General features: G+C 34.6%; 2 protein-coding genes across 3 annotated transcripts; one reads left to right on the forward strand and one right to left on the reverse strand.

Annotated features, from left to right (window-relative positions):
* Positions 1 to 2,657: 2,657 nt before the first annotated feature.
* LOC109110616 (NAD-dependent protein deacylase sirtuin-5, mitochondrial-like) lies at positions 2,658 to 9,739 on the reverse strand. Of its 2 annotated transcripts, XM_042777558.1 has the most exons (10): positions 9,548 to 9,732; positions 8,078 to 8,203; positions 7,855 to 7,988; positions 6,388 to 6,459; positions 5,628 to 5,781; positions 5,326 to 5,413; positions 5,167 to 5,220; positions 4,379 to 4,502; positions 3,777 to 3,892; positions 2,658 to 3,541 (listed from the first exon to the last, which is right to left on the reverse strand). In XM_042777558.1, the coding sequence occupies exons 2-10, from the start codon at positions 8,175 to 8,177 to the stop codon at positions 3,469 to 3,471; spliced, it is 915 nt and encodes a 304-aa protein (XP_042633492.1). In that variant the 5' UTR covers positions 8,178 to 8,203; positions 9,548 to 9,732; the 3' UTR covers positions 2,658 to 3,468. The 2 variants fall into 2 exon arrangements, with proteins under 2 accessions (XP_042633492.1, XP_042633493.1); XM_042777559.1 differs by lacking the exons at positions 2,658 to 3,541; positions 3,777 to 3,892 and adding an exon at positions 3,899 to 4,212 and having other exon boundaries at positions 4,289 to 4,502; positions 9,548 to 9,739.
* Positions 9,740 to 10,993: 1,254 nt separating this feature from the next.
* Positions 10,994 to 15,575, forward strand: ftr85 (finTRIM family, member 85). The gene is made up of 6 exons (XM_042777555.1): positions 10,994 to 11,395; positions 12,485 to 12,580; positions 12,722 to 12,955; positions 13,040 to 13,199; positions 13,822 to 13,881; positions 13,989 to 15,575. The coding sequence occupies exons 1-6, from the start codon at positions 11,057 to 11,059 to the stop codon at positions 14,519 to 14,521; spliced, it is 1,422 nt and encodes a 473-aa protein (XP_042633489.1). The 5' UTR covers positions 10,994 to 11,056; the 3' UTR covers positions 14,522 to 15,575.
* The last annotated feature ends 55 nt before the right edge of the window (positions 15,576 to 15,630 follow it).

The raw sequence follows: 15,630 nt of genomic DNA on the forward strand, positions 1-15,630 counted from the left end.
AAAAGAGAGAAAATCACTCACTGTTCTCGATTTTATTCAATTTTATAGCTTTAACAAGGATTAGTCTGTATTTAATTTATAGTTACATACAATTATACTATTCAATGCTATTTTACATCTTTATTCAATTTCTGTACCAGAACACTTACAAACCTGAAGAAAAAAAAATTAATTAAAGCAGTTTAATTTGAATCTTTGCTCCATTTATATATTTGTGCTAGCCTAATTACACAATCTTAAATAGGGCCCACGGGTACAATACCTCAGCTACGGCCCTGCTGCATATCCATATTGTGACGTATGTCCGAGTGAAACAGATTATCAGAAAAGAACAAGAAAAGTAGAACGGGACTTTATTTTATCCATCGGGTATTGTTTGGAGTATTAAGAGTGTTGCATATCGGAATTGAGGCAGATCTGAATGCAGCTGGTTTTAACTATAGTATACGTCAGCAGAGAAGTCGGTCATATCACAAGAATATTAAGTCATGATATTTATATAGATATGCAAAGATATATAAATATAAATGCATGGATGAATCAGTCTCAACCAGATCATTTACATATATTAATAAAATAAACAGGTTCATTTTGATTTAATCCCAACTTTAAAACCATGTTCTGACTGCACTCACACACAACAATTTCTAGTCAATTAAATATTTTAGAGCAGATAACAGTAATAAAATTATTATTCACAGTAGAAATTTCAGTCTCATTAATTTTAATGGCTTTCAAATAATTAGTGACGTGACTTTCCAGGCCTAAATATAACCATGTTTAAATTTCCTGATATTTCCAAGTTTTCAGTTACTGGAACTGTGTACATTATCCAGGAATTAATCCAAACAAAATCTACAAAAAAAATATACTAAATACTTTCTATACTGTAACTATTAACAAATGATCAAAACAAGGGGGTGGGGGCCCATATCACGCCATACGTCTCTCCCACTAGTGTCCTCCTCCTCTCTTCATCACTCCATCCCTATTCTCCTGTTCCCTCCCCTGCATCGCTCTATCCCTGTCCTCTGACAAGCCCAGACTGGGGAGACGCTCATATTGGTGTGAAATCGATATTTAATGGGACCATGCATGTATGTTTGTGTAGGATTGATGTTGTGTGGCTCAGAGGATTTTCGAGGCTAAGCGTATGTCAGGGGAGATATTTATTGTGCATGCGCACGTCGTTAAGCTCAGATTGGTGTGAAATTGTGGTTTAATGGACAGGAAATGGTGTGTGTTATTTTTGGAGCAGACCTCTCTCATCGCCTAAGAAACTAATGAGCCACAGTCTCTCCAGGAGACCAAATGCACACACACCAACAGCGTTCAGTTACACACACCTCAAAACGACACACTCATTTATCATTTACGAACACAGAAGTACAGCCCCAGTCTTGCACATATAAACACCTAAACAGTATTTTAGTACCAGTGTCAGTCTGTGAAGACACATTCAATTTCTTATACGCAAATGTGCATTCTTTTGCACATTTGTAAGTCAAATAAGTCAAGCGATTCACTCAGCATTATTCCACAGTCCTGTGTTAACATGCTAAGATGAATTTGTATGCAGGACACCAAAGTTGGACCAAGAGTCAAAGAAAATTTAGCTTTTCTGCTGCTTGGTCATGACAGTGAAAGAGAAAGGGAGAGAAAGATTTACAGCTGGACCGTGAAATCTGGCATCGTACTAGACAGAATCAAGGTGACCCGATGCCACAGGGTGCATGCACTCAAACAGAAACACAAACACACACAGAGTCACTCAAACTTGTCTACTGACTTTGACAAAAAAAAAAAAAAACATACATATGCCAACCACTGGCTAAAAAGGTACTATTTAACCAGTAATCTCTGACAAATTTTGCAGTCAACCTTCATATCAATCAAAACACAAACTAGGGATGTGCAAACACAAAATAAAATCGCAATAAGGTTTAGCACGGTTTTCAAATTGCAAAATCCGCAATGTAAACAAATATGTGTATGTGTAGACTGAAATAAGGCACATTTACACACAAGCTGCTCATGATCCAGTGTTTTCAGTTTCTCAGAGCGGCTCAGTTTGTAGTAAATGCTGCTCTTAACAAACTCATCTCGACTCGTGCTGAATTTGGGTCATTTATTATATGCATTTGTAAACAACATGCGCCAACCATCTTTCCATAACCGTAATGAGAAGCACTTATCAAGAAACTAGACATTTTAAGGGCTCCTTGTGTTTTTTTTTGTTTTGTTTTTTTTTGCCTTAATAAAGGTTAGTATTGTATAAGTGAAACATTTCTTTAGTTTAATCGTTTTATTTAGTAATAATATTATATATATATATATATATATATATATATATATATATATATATATATATATATATATATATATATTTCTATTATACTCTTAATAAAATACTAATATTATTATCATATTAAAAGTAATATTGATATATACTCAGTTTTTTAAATTATTGTTGGCCAAATTGTGCAGCCCTAAAAAACACAAACAGCAAACCTGGAGTTTTTTTTTTTTTTTTTTTTTAAAGCATTAAATCAAAATTTGACCTAACACCAACTATAGAATTTAAAGGAAAACCATAAAGAGAGAACATAAATCCTGTTCATGTACTCTGTTCTCAAGTATACCCCTTGACATGACAATTTATTTTATGGTCATTTTATTTAAAATTAAACTCCTGACTTCATATCCTCTGTCTGTCTGTGATCATTTTGACACAGCTCATTCAAAATCATTATATTGCATTTGTGTCTAGACCTACATTCAGGATTCCCATAACATTTGACCAATCAATATCCATGATTTTTTTCAGCCAGTTATTTTAAGCTGATTGAATATTTCATTGCTGATCGTATTGAAAACTTACTCATGATTGAAATTTCCATAACTCTAATACTATTATTTTCCTTGAGTCTGGAAATAAGGATTTGTAAATTCCTGTAAATGGGTTTCCATGACTGTGGAAGTTACCCATGAATCAGCTGGAAAAAATCTACTAAGGCTGATGATACACTGGGCAACTGTTTGAGCAATGTTGCCAGGCAACTTTGGGAAATGTTGCCATCATCGGGCATCTAGGTGAGACACAGGGCCCACAGCCTATCTAAAATATCCAAATAAAAATTTGTTACCCATTCTCAATGGGTAAGTGCCCAAGCAACATTGCTCAAAAAAAAGTTGCCCGGCAAAATTGCTCAAAAAGTTGCCCCATGTATCATCAGCCTAACAACCACTGCCAAAAACACAACTTGCACAAAATTCTACCACGTATGCCAAGCAAACACTCAAAGACACTATTTAAAATTGAATTTCAGCTGAGTTTTGCAGTAAATCTTCACAGAACACAAACCATAAGAAAACCAATCACATGAAGGCATGAACCAATCCCATGTGCTCTCAGTTAAAGTGCTCTATGCAGTGGGCATGTACGAATGGGTCATGCCTTCTTTCTCCTTAAATGACCTCGCTCTCGTGGCATTCCAGGGCGGGAGGCAGTGTGACACCACAAGGACCCTCAAAGTGATATCTGTTGGTGAGAAATACATCTCAAATAAACCACGCGCAGGTGTTCAATTTGTTTTGTGAAATCTATTGTTCAGTGTTTGCTCAAATGCGACAGCGAGAGACGTCACTTAGAGTCAGAGCGCGTGTGGAGGCTTGTGTGCAATAGAGCAGCTATGCGTTATCCTGTTGAATGGGCTGACTGAGAGGCATCTCTGTGACTCATGTAAAGTGATAGTTTGTGTATTTGTATGTCTTACTTAAAGCGCTTAGTAGCAGGTGTGTACTCCATGTTGAATTCAGCTACAGGCACTCCTCTGCCTGCCACCTGAGGAGCGAACATGGCTGCTGGGTAAACTACGGAGGAGGTGCCCACCTAGAGACATGAAAACAGTGTGACAAACACAGAATACAATCAGAGCTGACAGATTCTTTACGTAAAGCTGTCAACACACACGCATCTGTATAAGGGATTAACAATATTGTGTTGTAAATATTTTAGGCAGACATTTATGCTCCGTTCCGAAACAGGCAGCTACCTTCTTAGTCACAGACCTCGCAAACCTATGTTCAAAACAGCAGAAATAACTGATTAATAACCAATTACTGGCTGTTTGTGTAGAACTGATTTCTGGTAATTGATTCAAATGGAGTTTGGTGTTAGCCTGTTGCTAAGTTAAAAACTCACGAAGTAAGCTAAAAATAAAATCATGATGCCAGTTTTGGATTTCATCGAAATAAGATATTATAGATGGCAGAACAAAACTGCAGCCTAATTTCTGGCATATTCTTGATGCCTTCCAGGTAGGCAGCTCACTAGGTTCTTTAATTGAGTTTCATGCATTAATTTGCTATCACTCACAATTAAGCAGAGATCACATATTTCCAGCTCCTGCTCCACAGCGGTGAGAATATCTGAATCCAGAGTCTCTCCGAACCAAACCACATGAGGCCTCAGCAATCCATTACAGCCACTCCTGTCACACCTATAAACACAAAGTACAAAACTAACAGCTTTGAACATGAAATATTAGACACGTGGATATATGCTGCCCACTGTTGGAGAAAAAGTGTTACTATTCTTAAGTTATTTACTTTTTTTTATAAATTGCCCCATGAAGTCCAGCTATAATGGCTGTTGGGAGTTATTTAAATTTAAAATGACCGTTTTGTATTTTAATGTATTTAAAATTGTAATTTATTCTTGTGTGTTTTTACTCCAAAAACAGTTGTGCTGCTTAACATTTTTGTGGAAACCGTGATACATCTTGTAGGTGTTTATTTGAAACTGATTTCTTTTTTCATAACAATGTAAATGTTTTTACTGTCACTTCTGATCAATTTAAAGTGTCCTTGCTGAATAGAAAGATTAATTTATTTTAAAACCCCAAACATTTTAGTCTATAGTTCTCAGTTCCTTCGCAAACTGTTAAAATTCAAAAGTTTAAAAATCTGATTCTGCACAAAATTCTGCACATAACTGTGCAGAACATTTTGCAGATTTGCACACAACTGCATTTATTAAATATTTTGGCAAATTTAGTAATGGAACGGCACCTGGTAAAATAGCTGTATTTAACAAAGTACCACATTTTCTGATTAATCAGCACAGTCCACTGATCTGCATTTAATTAAGCCCAAAACACAAACCTGGGCAGGTGCTCTACTGGTATTCTGGCATCCTTGGCACTGGGGTCAGGCTCTCTGAGAATTGAAAAAAGAAAAAAAAAAGGCAAATAAAGAGAGTGCAGTCTCTTGTGGTTTAAAAATTTGATGAAATAATGGTGATGTGTTTGCATGAGCTTTTACCCTTTCCCCTCAAGAGCAGGACAGATTGGACTCTTGTGGTTGGCTTTGACTTCTCCACAGCTCATGCAGCGGGTTTTAAATAGACTACCTAGAGAGAGAGATTGAGAGAGAGCGAGAGAGAGATCAGCTGAAGGGAATAACCTCAATTTGAAGGAATGATTTTATGTAAAGATGGGACAAAATCCCCACCAACCAAATAGATGCCCTATCATTTTCATTTTCGTTAATCAGATGTTAACCAATAATAAATGTACAATAATGGCGTCATGCTGCAGTCCTGGTATGAGTAGCTGTTGTCTCACCGTGGATTTCATAGACATGTTTGGAACCAGCAGTATGGTGCAGCTCATCGATGTTCTGAGTGATGATCACAACGGAGCGCCCCTGCTTGCTGAGACGGGACTCACACTCGGCTATAGCCAGGTGTGCTGGGTTTGGCATCTTACTGCGCATAACCTGCAATATTAAATAAAATTAATTGAAATATGAATGAATTTTTGTGTAATGATTATTATTAATTGTTTAATTGCAACCCCAGTGTTTAAATATATAATGACATGTGATGCTGAAAGTCAGTAGAAAAATGTTAAAAATGTAACAATAATCATTTTTTCGTGACAACATTAATAATGACTTTTTTTTTTTTTGTTGGTTTTTTTTTTACTGGTATTGGTACCTACAACTGAAATGTTGGTATTGTGACAACATTAATAATGACAATTTAAAAAAATTAAAAAAAAAGCAATTATGCATCTCATAACGGATCTACTGTACTATTGTAAAGTAACTCCACCCCCTTGTGGATGCGGTGTGAATTTCAGTCCCAGAAATAAATACTGACATTCAGGGGAACTTTTAGATTCATGACTGCAATTCTAAGGATGCAAAACATGCATACAGAAAATAAAAATAAAATTAGTAATAGTCTCATTTGAAAATTAACATATCATTCCAGGTATTTATATTTTATCAAATTTATGAATATTACAGTGAATTTATCACTAAAAGAAACAAATAGCGTTATGACATTTGTAACCATTTAGTCAATAATGTGTAACCCACCTCGCGCCTGTAATGGTAAAATTCCCACACTAAAGAAGGATCTCGAGAGAAAGCTTCAGGTGTTGCCAAATCCTAAAAGACAAAGAGATGAAAAGAGAGAAATGCATGATCTTACAAAGATGAATTAAAATGAATCCACTCCCAATCCTTTAAAGAAAAAAAAAAAAAAAAAAAAAAACATTTAAAACAAAGAGTCACACATCCCAACTCCACAAAAAAATTATACTTTTATTGTTAATGTTTTCTATGTATATGTGGTGTGAAATTAAAAACATTTAAGAAATTATGCACTTAAAAAATAAAACTGCAATGTTCTGTTGTAAAATAATTGTTAAATTTTAATTTGATTAAACTTTAAAAGGTTGATTAAAATGTCAATTTTAATATTTAAATAACATAATTTTTTACATTAAAATGCAATTACAAATATATTATAATTCACCCCCAAAAATAGTTACACATTCAATATATATATAATTCTTCTTATTATTATTATTGTTCCTATTAATAATAATAATAATACCATTTAATAATAATGTTTGCTTGCTTACACTGTGACTACAGTGTTTATATGCTCTGTTACACGTAGCCTGACAAATTTGGTCAGAGCTGTCAAACGGATGTTGAAAGTTTACAGTCATTATTTACAATGCAAAATGTAAACTATGTTTAACAGGCACATTTGTATATAATTCTGAATCATAAATTAAAGAAAAGTCATGCAGTGTAATCTACAACAAGTACCTACTGTAACTTTTCCACTACTTTTCAAAGCCTCACACAGATTCAATGAGGCCTTTTACATAGCAAAGAAAAACTAAAATTTACCTCTTCATTTACAAGTGTATTTAGGCTTATTTATGTTGTCAATTAAAGTGTGATATCACCTTATAATCACTGTGCTTATGCTTATGCTCTGCCAAGTACTTTATAAGTCAGGAGTTTTTAAACTGGGGTATGGGGACCCCAGAGGGCCACAGGGGGATAGTAAATTTGACAAATGTTTTTTTAGAGCTGTCAAAGTTCAAATTAATATATTAATGAAATATGTGTAATGCACATTCACATTCACTAAATTTTACACTATTTTATTATGCTTTCAAAAGATTTCAGAATTCAAGACATTGATTTCAATAAATTTATATTCTTTATTTTACTATATATTTTGTTTCTAAAATAAAAAATAATAATTGTTAAACTCACATACATGGTCAACACATACATTATCTTATTTTAATAAGATAATATTTTAACAATGTGTTTTAGTATATTGACAATGTAAAAGCCAATTATTTAATTTTGGAAAATAATATTACATTAAATATTCTCCTTTATATATAGCTGCCTTTATATTTATCAACAGGAGGGATCATCACAAAGTGATTGTTATATTTCAGTCCTAGCATCAAAAAGTTTGAAAATAGTCCTATATCGAAACTAAAACTGCAAAAGTTGTGTGATGTGTACCTGTGCCTGCCATTTCCTCCAGTAGCCCCCCTGTCCTCTAAACGTTGGTACTCCGCTCTCTGCACTCACTCCGGCCCCCGTAATAATAGCGATGTGCTTGGCTTTAGCAAAATGCTCACGAAACTCTGTTAAATCTGCAAATGAAACAAATTGCAAACCATTTCATTCACAGGCCATCCACTGCCCTACATACACAGTGAAGAGAGTCTTAAAAGTGATTTACTTGAGCTTGGTCTGGCCATCTTTGGAGCGCTCCAGTTCAGTCTGACTGCCGCACACAGCTGAGAGGTCAGTCCCCTACACGTCAACTGCCGCACAATCATTGAGGGTTAAATGTCACGCTGCACAGCTAGAAAATCCAAAAAATAAACACATTAACAACCCAAAATGCAACATACTCACCAGCAGATATACACAGAATCAGAGAATGAGATTAAAGCACTTCCTCTTTCCGTAAGGAGCTGTTCCTTTGCTAGAAAAGGAGGCGAGTCCAGGAAGCAGTCTGACAGGTTGGGAAGTTCTGGAATAATATCCTTCTATTCATATTCTCACATAGCGACAAAAACTTTATTATTTATTATAAAAAGTTTCACTTTAACTTTAATTAAAACTTACATATCACTATTATGGCTTGAACCTGCTGTGCAGTGTTTTTTTGATGAAACAAATTCAATAAAACAAAATAAAAATATTCTGTTCTTATATTTTCATTTAACTACAATTATGAAAAAAAGAAAATATAAATGCTATTTTGTATATACAGAATATGTACTACATATTTATTTAAATATACATTTTAAAAGGTTTACTACATTGTTAAAGTTAACATTTTAAATTAAAAATCCAATAAACCCATTTAAATGCAATCTAGAAATATGAAAACAGAAAACACCAAATTTTGAAAAAAATAAATTAAAATAAAATGCTTTTTACATAAGAGACACTAAAGGAAATAACTGAGCATAAAAACTGACTCATGGGTCACTGCTGTTATGCAACATTGATAACATTTTGATAATATTATCAAAATTAACTTACATTTGACACCACAGTGTTAGCTTGTATTTCCATTCTGTTAAGAACCAAGTTCAATTGTTTATTTGCAACCTATTACATTTTATCCTGTTCTTTTTAGTGCCAATGTGTAAATAAACAAGATAATTAATAAAATCAAGTTAAAATGACTAATTAAGTGCCTGCTTGACCTGAGCATATTTCTGAATATCTGGTATGGTGTACCCCTTTATTTGACATAGTTCCCTAATAGATAGATAGATAGATATATATATATATATATATATATATATATATATATATATATATATATATATATATATACACACGCGCACACACACACACACACACACACACACGAGACTCGTGGCACTATTGCAGGGTCGCAGGAACATGAAAAGAGGACAGAACTGGGATGGTGAAAATAAAAGTAAAACTTTAATAAACATATGTGGACCTTGAAGGACCTTGTAAAATGACCACAGCTCTGCAGAGATGCTAACTTCGCAAGTTCAAGTGTACAATAGTTTCCTGCTATCAAATAAGCGTATTAACTCATTTATGATCTGGAAAACACTTGATAGGTCAAACGTGGACAACAAAGCAGCAGTAAATGTGCAACAACCACATGACTGTACACGCACAGCTATCTCTCTAACAGAATGAAAGTAACAGTTACCTGCGTGTGTTGTGCAGACTCCTGTCACACAGACTGTGTAGATGTAGTCCAGCAGAGCAGAAGATGAAATATGTATTTATTACATCCACTTAGTTCATGTCATGAGCCAATGGAAGACGGGTGCACTGCCATCGGCTTTAACAAGAACCATATTAAGACGACAAATGTTGCTCTTAACTTTCCTATTAGACGCCTCTGAGGGGCGGAGCGCGGCTCAGAAAGCTCAACCCTCCATTGAGTCACATTAAAATCTCCGAACGCATTTTGAGTTATTGATGACATCTGTTCACTATAAAGTGTAAAGGATTAAATAAAGTCATTTCAAGCTTTGTTATCTGAGAAACAAGCAGGCTGACTCGCCACAGTTATTTCTATAAAATCAAATTTGAAAAAGTAATCACCATCAACCATTAACGACCCTTAATAACCATCCCTAACAAAAGCAAAGAAAATCAACCCCTAAAACATGTAAAAACGGTTCTTCAGCGTCAGCCTGGGCAATAATTTGCAAGTGAATAATGACACTAATAAACTTTAATAGCCGAAGAATTGATATTAAAGGGGTGAATATTTTAAATATGACAATTATTATATATATACATTATATACTTATACTTGACCAATAAGAGAAGACGTCAGAGACAGTAAACCCCGCCCCTTTTTACATTCCATTCTACTGTATTCAACTCGCTGTAAGTGAGAGACAGCCGGTGATGGTAAGAGCGACCTCTAGCGTGGAGAACATAATCATTGTCATTGGCTGGATCACAATGAAAAATACTGCAGAACTTTTGATTTCATCGATAGCCTTATAAGTCATTAAACGTGAATTTGATATTAAAATTTTGGATGTACAGTCCCCACTTTGCCCATCCGTTATCCATTTCCAATATATTGCTTCCAATTAGCAAATTATAATTTGTATGCCTAATGTACTGTATGTGTTTGTTCCATGCCTGTAAAAAAATGTGAGTTGTGTTTAACAATGATGATTCGTGCTTGTGAGTTGTGTTTAACAATGATGATTCCTATTCGTTATTTTGTTTTAAAGTTTCATGATTTATTTACTCACACCCTTTATATCTGTGCACATTACATTACAAATATCCACACCCTCTTTATCTCCCACAGTGCCAAAAAATAATCCGGAGACATCTTATGAAACGTCATTATGCACGCATTCATCCAGTGGACATGAACAGACTTGCACTGGAACAACCAAGAACCAACATCATCCCCAGTGTTGATCTTTCCAGAAGCTTTACTTGTGTATTCAAAACTGTGAATCACTTTTCTGTGGTAAAGATGAAAATATGCATTACAAAATAACAACAACAAAGATTTAATGACTTCATTAAGCTTGTATCTCCACTGAAACCTGAGCACAGTGGCACACACTGACTCCTCCCATTACAACCTCATATACAGACAATAGTGGGAGGCACAAGCAAACGCCATACTGTCTCCACAAAGCAGCTGTACAGTCTGTCTTTTACCTTTCTGTAAAAGATGGCAGAAGAAGAAGCTGGTATTTTTGTCAACCAGGAGCAGTTCAGCTGTCCCATCTGTATGGACCTCCTGCGGGACCCCGTCACCATTCCTTGCGGACACAACTACTGTATGGAGTGCATTAAGAGCTACTGGGAGCAGAAGAACCAGAAGAAGTTGTGCAGCTGTCCAGAGTGCAGACAGACCTTCTCCCCGAGACCTGCGCTCAACAAAAACACACTGTTTGCTGAAGTTGTGGAGAAACTGAGACAGACTGGAATGCGTTCCCCCACCATACCTGGAGTTAAGAATGATGAAGTCATTGCAAAAGAAAAGCAGGAGCTCGTCATGTTCTGTAAGGTGTGTCTGACTTCTCTTCTGACTTTAAATGTGATGCTAAAACTTTACAGTAGCTAAGCATAGCAAGAGCTTTGTATTAACCTTAATAAATGAGTCATTAAAAGATCAGTTGACCCTCAAAAGTATTTTAACACTTAATCCTTAAATGTAAAAATATAATTGCGTTATATAACAAAGTATCAAACTAAAAAATAGCACAAGTACATTATACATTTCATAAATTAAGTTTTACATGATTAAATGTAGATAAAATTATGAAATAGATAAAATGTGTGGGTTTTAATATACATATACATACATACACACACACAAACAAAAACCTAGAACCTACTTTTTAAACGTGTTTTCTCCAATTATCTTTGTTTTATTTACAACTATATATATATTGTGAAATAAATATATATATATATATATATATACACACACACACACACACACACACACACACACACACACTAAACAAAAAGTCATGAACATTTTTCAAGACATCATTACTAAAAAAAAATTATAAATATGATGAATTTTTAATTTATAAACATCATTACTTTTGGGGGGAGTCACATCACTGTTTTTTTCCCCTAATAAATAATAGTAATTATATTACAAATGATATATCTTGCTTTTTTGCTTCATTATGATAGGACAGCTTCTGATTTTTTACTTTATGTCTCAAAAAATATCAAAATGAAAATAAAACAAAAAAAAAAACTCACCAAACAAAAAACACTTCAAAACAAAAAAAAAAAATAAATCCATAATATAATGCTAAAAAAAGCATAAAAAAAAATCAACTAGGAAACAACAAAAAGAAATCCAGTATAGAAAGACAAATTAATAATAAAAAAAGAAAAAAAAAACTTTTTTTTTTAAATCATCAAAAGCCCAAACATGTTGGGGTTTTATATGTATGTATGTATCCTTTGGTCTGCAGCAACAGCTTAAACAGTCACAGAGTTTTTTTTTTTTTTTTTTTTTAGTTTTTTTTATTTGTATTATATATATATATATATATATATATATATATATATATATATATATATCATAAAGGAGCGCAAGACGGAGCTTATGTATGTATCCTTTGATCTGCAGCAACAGCTTAAACAGTCACAGAGGAGATGCCAGCAGGTCATAAAGGAGCGCAAGACAGAGCTACAGGATCTGAGTCATGCCATAATCTCTCTCAGGGTGAGTCTATTACTGACAGGAGGAGGAAAATCTTAATGGACATGTGGGATAGTGTGGGTCAGCGTATGATCCTTCATTAGTAAGAGACTCAGAGAGGTTCTTGGACTCATCACTTCTCTGGTTCTCTATGTTGTCTAACAGAGCTCTGCTCAGGCAGCAGTGGAAGAGACAGAGAAGATCTTCAGTGAGCTGGTTCAGTCCATTGAGGCACTGTGTTTTGAGGTGACAGAGATGATCAAAGCAAAGGAGCAGATGGAATTAGACGAGGCACATGGATTTATGGAGAAACTAGAGCAGGAGATCGCAGAGTTCAAGAGGAGAGATGCTGAATACGACACGCTTGCACGCCTTGATGATAAAACTCAGTTCCTGAAGGTATAATGTCAGTGCTTCAGGGCACTAAAGTGCATGTCATTTGTAATTTTGGTCTGAGAGAGTTTATTTCATTCAATTCCTCAGAGTTATGAAACGCTGTGTAGTCAGCCGGAGTTGGTGATCTCTCCTGCAGTTCTAGTCAATCCAGACTTCTCTTTTGAGATGGTGTCAAAAAAACTCACATATCTGAGTGAGGACATTAAAGATCTGTGCCAGAAAAAAATGGAGAAATTATCAAAAAAGGGTAAGTCATTCACTTAATATGTTTGGAATAGCAAGCTAACTAAAAATGTAATTGTAAATTTATAGTTCATAATTACATTACTTTAATAGTAATTTCACAGTAGGAGTTTCCAACTGGTTAATGACAGCTTCATAATGTCAATTCACAGTAAACAAGAGCTGTAAATGACTGGGTTGTTAGCAGCATTCAGCTGTTGATTTGCAGTAATTTGGCAGAAAATATGTATTTATTTCACAGTACTACATTTATTGTGACTACAGTGCTTTTTACTGTAAAAATGTCAGAATGAATAAATAAAACGAGAAACTTAATCCTTATTTCCAAGATGTCAAATAGAAACCACTCACATGTGAGGAGGTCATGTGACAGTGTTTAATATACGGTTAAAACAATTAACATTCAATAATTTAAAATGAAAATATTTTTGGTTTTCTAATCTTGCATACTGTTGTTTGAAATGTTTATGAAGTGTTTAACTTACTATTTTTAAAGAACTGTCAGAATTCATACAGTATTCAAGAAATACATGCAAGTATTCCAAACACTTAAACATGAATTTGAAAAAAAAGTAAATATGAATATTTAAAATGCCTGCACTGTTTATATTTTGCCTTATTATTAGTGACAAACCTGAAGTTTATTCCTACCCCTGAACCTAAAATCAGAGAGCAGTTTTTGGAATGTGAGTAACACACACACACATGCATTCAAATGTGTAACAGAAAACAATACAGTCGACAACAGAATTACTGTCTTCGTTAAACCACGTCTTGTGTCTCTGGATTTCAGATTCGGGTCCCCTGACTCTAGACCAGAACACGGCTCACAGAAACCTCAGCGTTTCCTCAGAGACTGGAGAGGTGACGTGCAGCAGAACCTCTCTGTCTGTTCCTGACCACCCAGAGAGGTTTGACAGCTATTACCAGGTCCTGTGCAGGGAGAGCGTGTCCGGCCGATGTTACTTCGAGGCAGAGTGGAGCGGGAAGGGTCCCGTGCACATTGCAGTGTCCTCTGAGGACATCAGCAGGAAAGGAAAGAGCACCCTGTGTGCATTTGGACAAAACGCCCAGTCCTGGAGTCTGGTGTGCTCTGAGGATATGTATGCATTCTGGCACAATGGACGGGAAACTAAGATTTCCAAAACGCAGTGGGCTCGCAGGACTGGCGTTTATGTCGATTTCTCTGCAGGAATTTTGGCGTTTTACAGCATCACAGACTCAATGAATCTCATCCACATAATTCGGACTACATTTACTCAACCGCTCTATCCTGGCTTCAGGATTAACACCGGGTCTAGTATGAGACTCTGTTATCCACTTTAGGGGCATGAAATGGAGTTTATTCAGTTCCTGAGCAGTTATTAGAAGCGTATGAAGTATGAGAGGCCGGGTAATACCTTACAGTAAGGTTCCATTGGTTAACTACATTAGTTCACATCAACTAACAATAAAAATGCTTCTAAAGCTTACATCAGTCTTAATGCTGATTTCATCAGTTACTAATATAATATTAAAATCAAAAGTTGTATCTGTTAAAATTATTTAATGGCCTGAGCTAACATGAACTAACAATTAACAGCTGCATTTTTTATATTTGTATTTGTTTATATCTGTATTTTAACATAATAAATACTGTAACAAATGCTCATTTTTAGTTAATGTTGTTAACTAATGGGACCTTATTGTAAAGTTTCACATAAAGGACCAACACACTCTCATTGCAATTCATAACTATTTTTAGTTTTGGCTAATTGGTGGCTAATTCATATGCTCTCCTATGTATGTTTTCATATAATCTAGTGTATTTTATTTTTTTTAACACGTTTCTGTATAAATCACATCATACAAATTCATACTATATCGCCACCATGTACAGCAGTCACATTTTCTCTGTGAATGTTAGATTTTGCTAGTTGTACTAACTGTAAAAACGTTTTCTGGAACATGGTTTAGATAAAATACAATGATTTTTTTATTATTTTTTTTTGGAATCTCTTTAAATGTTTTTGTATTCACCGCCTTATCACTCAAAAATAAAGATTCCAAAAGGGGGGGTTTTGCAGCAATGCCATTAGAGAACAATTTTTTTAAACAACATCTAAAGAACCTTTTGTTCTGTGGAATGTTAAAGGTTCTTCATGGAACCATCAATTCTAATAAAGAACCTTTATTTCAAGAGCGTAACCTTCACTGGTGGTCATAAATGGTGCGGTTATATATCAGTTTCAGTCACAAACTGATGAATTTACCAATTTCTGGAACCAGAACTATCTGTTTTATAAAAATAATTGCACCTATATTTACAAAATGTTCTTATTTGAGTGCTTTTGTAGTTGTTTGTAAATATATATTTGAATTATATGCCAATAAAATATTAAAACTCTAATTTCAGAGTCTCCTTGACATTTAACATTTACAGTACAAACCTGTTA

This window comes from Cyprinus carpio, chromosome A20, assembly GCF_018340385.1.
Source record: "Cyprinus carpio isolate SPL01 chromosome A20, ASM1834038v1, whole genome shotgun sequence".
NCBI classification, from domain to species: Eukaryota; Metazoa; Chordata; class Actinopteri; order Cypriniformes; family Cyprinidae; genus Cyprinus; species Cyprinus carpio.